Source organism: Acanthisitta chloris, unplaced genomic scaffold (genome assembly GCF_000695815.1).
Source record: "Acanthisitta chloris isolate BGI_N310 unplaced genomic scaffold, ASM69581v1 scaffold30929, whole genome shotgun sequence".
NCBI classification, from domain to species: Eukaryota; Metazoa; Chordata; class Aves; order Passeriformes; family Acanthisittidae; genus Acanthisitta; species Acanthisitta chloris.
This window is the reverse complement of record NW_008693562.1, coordinates 8,163-15,619: the sequence shown is the minus strand read 5'-3', so window position 1 is coordinate 15,619 and position 7,457 is coordinate 8,163. Positions and strand designations below refer to the sequence as shown.

At 58.8% G+C, this 7,457-nt stretch overlaps 1 protein-coding gene across 1 annotated transcript in view; it reads right to left on the bottom strand.

Moving 5' to 3' along the window:
- LOC103810221 (arf-GAP with GTPase, ANK repeat and PH domain-containing protein 3-like) overlaps positions 1-7,457 on the bottom strand; it is a gene marked incomplete at both ends in the record, with an annotated part of 13,754 nt that overhangs the window by 861 nt on the left and 5,436 nt on the right. The window contains 3 exons of the mRNA XM_009083115.1: positions 447-669; positions 1,011-1,101; positions 1,585-1,739. Coding sequence (XP_009081363.1) covers positions 447-669; positions 1,011-1,101; positions 1,585-1,739 — 469 coding nt within the window. The remainder of the gene's footprint in view (positions 1-446; positions 670-1,010; positions 1,102-1,584; positions 1,740-7,457) is intronic.

The window sequence follows — 7,457 nt, the reverse complement described above, 5'->3', positions numbered from 1 at the left end:
CTGCCATTCTATCCATCTGCATCTGGCGGGCGGCCATCAATGCCCCGCGCCGAGCATGCTCACTCCTGCCGCCCCCTGACCCGCTCTCAGCCGCTGATAAGCCACAGAATGGGCTCTTGTTGGGATGAGTGACAGGAGAGTGGCTCCGATAGGGACAGACAAGGGCCTGAAAGGGACAGACCCTGGAGACCCACGCAAAGCTGCCAAACCATCTCTGTTAACCCCTTCGGCTTTGCAGCCAGCCTCGGCTCCCGCCATCACCACCACGGAGCTCCGCTGGCCCAACAGGATGGTGGGAGAAGGTGGCTTGAGGGCGAGCAAGACCGCAAATACTGGAGAAGCTTGAGGAATCCTGCCTATCTCAACGGCTCCCAACCCCCTATGGTTCCCCCAACCCTCCTGGTGTGGTGCCTGAGAAGCATCTCTGGGGTTCCCCATCTCCTTACCGACTGCTCTCAGGAGTGGGCTTGGGGTACCCCTCCACTGTTCCCTCCCAGACAGCGTTGGCCAGGGCGTTGCCGATGGCTGTCATGACCATGAGAAGCTCACTAGGCCAGTCATCCAGGTCCAGGGAGCGCACGCGGGACAGGTGGGTGCCCAGGTTGCGATGGATCCCGGAGCACTCGATGCACATGAGGGCACCCAGGTTCAGACTAGCCCAATCTGGATCTGAGGGCAGCAGGATCAGAAGGGAAGACTTATTACCTGCACGGACTCACCAACCCATCTCCTGTGATTCAGGAGACCTGTATTTGCAGGTACCTGCCCACCAGAACCCTTTCCAGCCCAGTGCCCCTGGGAGAGGTGAGCATGGAGAGGCCAGGACCCCAGACTGGCCAGTGAGGGTCACAGGCCAGTGTGGCAGGTGGGTCCATGCCCCACCCCTGAGGAGCAGGTCCACTGCAGGAGAAGACAAGACAACCTCACAGAGCAAGTCTCTCTGGGCTGAGGAGGGGGTGGCTAGAGCCTCCTCGCCTCCTGAGTGAGCCCCCCAGTGTAGTGTCTCTTACTTGGTGCGTCACAGTCCACACAGAAGCTGTTCCCGCGTGCGGTGCGGACGGCCTGCATGGCCTGCGCGTCGCCCTGGCTGCCCAGCCGAGCCTGAAACAAACCCCAGGAGATCCCCTTCACTGTAGGCCAACCACCCCATCACACATCCTGTACACTCCTGAAGCCCACCAGTCCCACGCTCCAGGGGCATCCACGGGCACTGTTGCAGGGGGTGTCCAGCACAGGGGCTCGGACAACAGGGTCTGGAGGGACCACTGCTCATGGTCCTGTGTGAGTCAGAGGGGCAGGGTGGGCCAGAGCACGGATAAAGGCCAGAGATGTCCAGGGTGGGAGTGGATAACACAAGATCCAGCCAGGTGGGATGCAGAGAGCTCTGTGGGACTGGAGCCAGGCTGCGGAGAGGTGACAGGAAACCCAGGGGTAGCTGCACAGTCCCAGGGATGCAAGTCAACTCTGTCTGGCAGCAGAGGGATCCGGACAACATCCAGCCAGGACAGACAGGGAAGCATGGGACATGGCAAAGCAGATGCCAGAGAGGAGGGAACAGAGCAGAACTGAGCCAAGGTATCTTACCTTGTTTTTGCTGCTCTCACAGCCCTGCAGGCTGGCCAGGATCTGGCTCTCGATGGCCTGCACCCACAGCTCCCGCTCCTCTGACGTTGAGGCCTCAAAGAGCCATGTCTGGCCCGTCAGCGACACAATAATGAACTCAAATGGCTCATCTGGTTCTGGAAGAGAAAGATGTGCCATGACAGGACAAGGAATGAAGGGGTCTGCCATCAGACAGATCCCTGCAGGCCATTGCTGTGTCTGCACATGGGCAGGGCCACTGGCAGCAGTGGAGCCCAGAAGGCTGGGACAGGCAAGTGCCTACAGGGAGGAACTGGAGCTCTGCACCCATCCGACCTCCCACTGCCTACACAGCTCCACCGGCCTTGGCCTGCCCTTCCTTCCACACACAAACACCTGTGGCCTCGTTCCTCACCCAGCTGGTCGAGGAAACCTGGGAGGCTGCAGCACCAGACCCCTGGAAGCTGCTCATGCACACTCTCCATGTGCTGTGTCCCAGCTCAGAGAAAGCTGCTAACCTCTGAAGCAGTAAAACCAGATCCACAGAGCCAGTGCCCCCAAACAGCACTAGCACCAGCGCTTGGTGCCCACCCACGAGTGGCTTTGGAGGGTCCCGCACACCAAGTGAGGTGATGCAAGGAGGGCCTATGTGGTGGGCTCAGAGGCAGCTCTTCACCAAGGCTTAAAATGTGTTCTGCCCCCCTGGCATCTGCCAGCCTGGGCTCTGTCCTGCAGCTCCCCTGGCACTGTTCTTGGGGTGCCCTGCCTCAGCCTCACAGCCCCCACAGGCCACATTCGCAGGGCACCCTGCCTCAGCCTCACACCCAGCACCAGCATTTACCTTTATTGCCAACTTCAGTAGTTAGTGCAGTAAATGACTTAACTAAGCGGGGCCTGAATGGAATGACTAATAAACGTTATGTCACAGCACACGCTTCAGCTCATAGCAAAATGATTTGTAATTACCTAATTAGCGTTATGCAAATAACACCCTCATCTCCATAATGTGCCTTCCCAGCTCTCTATTAAAAGCAGGGAGTCAACTGCTCAGCTCCAGAGACAGCGCAGAGGCCGCGGGGCCCCCGGTCCGCAGCGAGGCAGAGCCTGGCAGGGTCTGTGCCCACATGGGAAGGAGAGCAGGGGAGTCTGGAGGAGGTTCCCTCCTCTGCCCGACTTCTCTGTGGCCAGGGAAGCCCCTCACTGTGGAGCAGCAGGAGGACAGGGACTGAGGAGCTGCTGCAGCCCCCAGCAGAACTGTGAATGTCTGCAGAGGCCACCAGTCAGGTCCCACCAAGGGCAAGGCCACCACGGGCTGTTGCTGGGCCTCTTTGAGCCAGGCACCCCCCGAACATGGTGCAGCCTTGGAAAATCTCCTTAAGAAAGCCAGCTCTAATGGGAGAGGTGGGAAAGCACAGCCCTTCTTTGCAGCCACCAACTGCATTTACAAGTACTGGGCACAGCACCCGACTCCATCTCCTCTCTCATACACAAGTGCTCAACGTAAGGGTAACCTGCCCTCCTGCACCTGTGCCATGGTGCAGAGTACCTTGGGATCTTGCATTCCACGGTTAAAAGTGAGTGACATCAGGTTGGAAAGGTACTGCCCTTTGTCAGTGCTGAGAGCTCCATGGTGTGTCCTGCATGGATCCCAGCAGCAGCCATGGGCTTGGAGACCACCAGTGCTCATGCATTGGTGTAGGAATGCAAGGCCAGATCTCCACACCAGCAGGGCTTGGGAAGGATGGACTGACTCCAGTACGAGGGACACTCGTGACTTGCCCTTCCCAGATAAGGAAGGGGAGAGTGTTTCACCCATTTCACTCTAAATCAGTCTGGGACTTTTCCTCTGGGGAAAGATGTCTCCAATTGCCTCTCTCCTGCTGGAACGAGACACTCTGGGCCCTCAGGACAACAGACTGCAGGGAGTGAGCAGTCAGTCATGCTGCTGGACTCTCTCCTTTCTGTGGTGCACTGGCCTAACCACTTGTCCAGCACTTTACCCTTTCCTCCAACTCTCAGCTGAAGGAGAGACCCCACAGTCCCCACCCTGAGGGGCTCCCTGCAGGCCATGTGCCTCCTCCCCTAAGAGTGTTTGCTGTGGAGGCTCCAAGGGCACCAAATTCCAGCACAAGAACAAGATTCTTGGAAAATATGCAGCTGGTAACTTGTGAATACTGAGAGAAGAAACAGCCAGACAACAGCCAGGCTAACAGGCACTGCCTCCTTGGCTTGCTGGCACCAGCCTCTGTGAGCACTGCCAGACCCAGCCACAGGCAGGGAGCCCCCAAACTGTAGGGGTGTAAGGACCAGCTCCCCACAGCCGCAGGACCAGCGGCTGCTCAGGAGCTGGAGGGAATGCTTGTCGGGCACCCTGACACATCAGAATGGGCTCTGTCCTCTCCAAACCTCTCCCTTGGTCTGTGCCACCCATGGCTGCTGTGCTGCACAGCCCACGCCAGCTGCCTGGACCCGGGAAGCACTGGATGCACTTCAAGTCCTCCCTGCTGCTGAGCTGCTTCCGCTGTCACTGCACAGTAGGACACAGGATGTCCGGGTCCCCGGGACACTGTGAGGATTCCTGGTATGGGCTCACATGGCTCCATCCTCTTTGTTCCTGTCTCTCATTTGCCCAGTACTTCCCCACCAAACACACAGGCAGGAATCCCAGTCCCAGCCTTCCTGTGCCCCTATGCTTCCCAGTGGAAGCAAGTGCCCATCCTGCCTGCCCAGGGCTCCAGTGCTGGGCTAGGTGCTGTCCTTGAGGCACAGCCCTCCTGCCCCAGGCACTGGCCTGGGCTGGGGGGGTGCTCCATGTGGCTCCCAGCCCTCTGCTCAGGATGCTCACAGGGAGACAGGTGGCTCCCTCCTGCTGGGAGTGAAATTTCTGGGGCTCCAGCTCCACCTGGATGGACTTTCCCACTGTCATATCTCAGGGATATCACATAACCTTGGGGCTGCCCAGTTCCAGCCCTGGCAGCATCCCAGTCTGACCGCAGCCCTGGCGCCAGCTCCACAAGCCACGGGACCTCCATTCCCTTCCTTCTTTGTGCCTCCTGGATTCCAGCTTCACACCGAACAAAGGGCCTGTTGCTCTCGGAGCCCGGGAAGAGCTAACAAAGGACCATGGCTTTTCTGCTGCTCTGAGGCAAACTCCCCACCTCTCTCCCCTGCAGCAGCATGGGACAGCACTGCAGGCCCGACCTCTGTGGAGGCCTGAGCATGGCACAGCTATGGCAGGGGAGTGGGGAACTGCAGGATCACACCCCCAGATTCACACGTGGGCTTCATCAGAGCTGGGAAAGGAATCAAGGACTCAGAGCAGCTTTGAACACTGTGCAGACTTTGCTTTTAGGAAGGTCTGGGACCAGCTCCTGAGCTCCCCAAGCACCTGTACAAGTTGAATCAGACTCAAGTAATTGCTTTAGGGAAAGTATGAGGCATTCCCAGCTTTTTCAGGGGAGAGGTACAGGTTTTTTATGTGGCAGGGAGACATTTCTGGACAGATGAAAGGGTAGCACCAAGCAGATGACATGGGCAGAAGGGTTCAGACTCCCTCTGCTGAAGCAGAGCTGAAGAACTCTCTCCACTGCCCCATGCGCAGGCATGGGCTCCTTCCTGGAGGCCAGAGGAGCCTCCAGGCTTGCCAGCTCTGACTCTACAGCAATCAGGTCCCGGAGGAAGTCACTCCTACAGGAGCAGGGAGCCCTTCCCAGCCGGCTTGGGGTGAGGGGCTATCCCAGGGCCAGAAGGCAGAGCCCGTCCCCCCATCCCTGCAGCTACCCACTGGAGTGCTGGTGGGAGCCCATTACACTGGCTCCATTAGAATTAGTGGGCAGTGGAAATGAACACGCTGCTTCTCTCTCTCTCTTGATGATTTTTTGATGATGTTTTAAAGACTGAGCTCCGTGAAGAGTTGCTGAGCAGAGTTCGGTGCGAGCCGGCTCTGCTAATGGGTGTTAACCCCACGACCCCCCTCCAACGCCGCCCGGCAACAAGGGCTCCGAACGGGAGCAGAATTAGGGAGGGCACACTGCAGTGGCTGGGACAGCAGGGCCACATGGCACCCAGACCCCACTAGCTGCTGAGCTGAGCTGATTCTGGCAGGGACTGCAGCAAGGTGACAAGTCCGGGGGTTTCACCTTCCCCAAGCTGCTGTGCTGGGGGCACAGCCAGCAGCCTCCCTGAAAACATGCCAGACCTGTGAGGAAGCCTCAGCTCTGGGCAGCAGAGGAGCACTATGGGGCTGTCAAGAAATGGGGGAACAGAGATACCCTGTGTGTTCTGACAGGAGCCAGCCCAAAGGGACAGGAGGAGGATAAGGAAGACTCCACCAAGGCACAAGGGAGGGCTGGAGTTCTGCTGTCCAAGGGGACCATGGAGCTGAGGTGCCCAGCAGAATGGTGCATCTGTTGCTGACACCTATGGGATGCTGGAAAGGAAGAAGGGGAACAGCAGTGTCCCAGAGTGCTGCCCTCACAGCTTGTGCCAGGGCCCTTCTCTTTGCTCTCAGTGGGGTGAAGCACAGCTCTGAGCAGAAGGGGTACACGGCAGGTGGGCTAAAAACTCCTCAGCTTCAGCACAGAGCTGGGACAAGGCTCGGTCCTGCTCTTCAAAGGCTCTGGCTATACTCTGCATCGGTGCCCAGTCCAGAGCAGGAAATGGGCAGGTCCTGCCTGTGGTGCAGGGAGACCCTGGCCCACAGCTCTGCTCTCTGGCTGCCAAGCCCATGAGGAATGTCCTGGAGCAGGACAGCCAGCAGCCCCCAGCCTCGGGATGCTTGTTTGCAAGCTGCCACTGTACCACATCATTATGAGGTGTTTGGGATATCAACAAATTAGCAGGCGTCTGGGAAGAGAAGGATGCAGCACCATTCGTAAATGTCAGCTCGCTGCCTCCTCATTTTGCAGATCATTAAACCCAATATTCCCAACCTGTATTAGTGCGACGGGGACAGGCCCCTCCACAGGGACAGCTGCCAGGAGAGCGCAGAACAACAGTGCTGCAGAGACCCCCCAGTGCCTGCTGTCCCGAAGCCCCCAGGCTCCAGAGTGCCCCAGGCTGAGCTGGGATGGCCCCAGCAGGGACAGCACAGGGGCAGGGAGCAGCACAGGGGGGCTCAAGCAGGGACAGGAACACTAAGCTGTACCACAGACGGCACGTGGTGGGGTCCCAAATGTGCACATGTGGGAAAGGCCACCAGTGCATCAGGAGAAGCAGATGCGCCCGAGGGACACTGCAGGTACATGGGGTCATGTGAGGGTTGAAGAGTGTCATTTCTGTGTATGGCAGTGCAGATGCCATATGGGGTGCAGCATGTGCACAGTGTGGTGGGGCTGGGGGTGGCAGAAGGGCCATGGGGTTGTGTGCAGGCACCAGGGCAGGGTGTCACACTGTGGGTGCAGGAGGGAAGGCACGGACAAGTGGGCTTTGTGGCACGTGTGGGGTCAGGGGTGTGCACACGAGGGTCTCTTGGAGGGGCAACACACCTGTACAAGCTCCCCAGGGATCACTGACTGAGGGGGTGGGAGCTGATGGAGATGAGGGACCAGCTATGGCGCGGCGATGCCCGGCACAGGCTGCCTTCCTCCCGCCAGGACAGAGCAGGAGGCTCCGGGGTCTGTAATGAGCAGGAGTGACTTGTTAGCACTGAATTAAGAGGCTTGGCGGAAGGAAGCACGCGGGTGACACAAGCTGTGTGGGGCAGGCGGGAGCTGAGCGATGGCAGCTGGAATCCCCAGCAATCTGGTGAGCGTGGCTCAGCCTCGCGCTCCCGGCTCGCCGCGATCGGCCTCCGACAGCCCCTGACAGTTGGCATTAATCACGCACATTGCCCCAACACAACTCTTTACTGGCCATCAATTTCCCGTGGGTTTTAA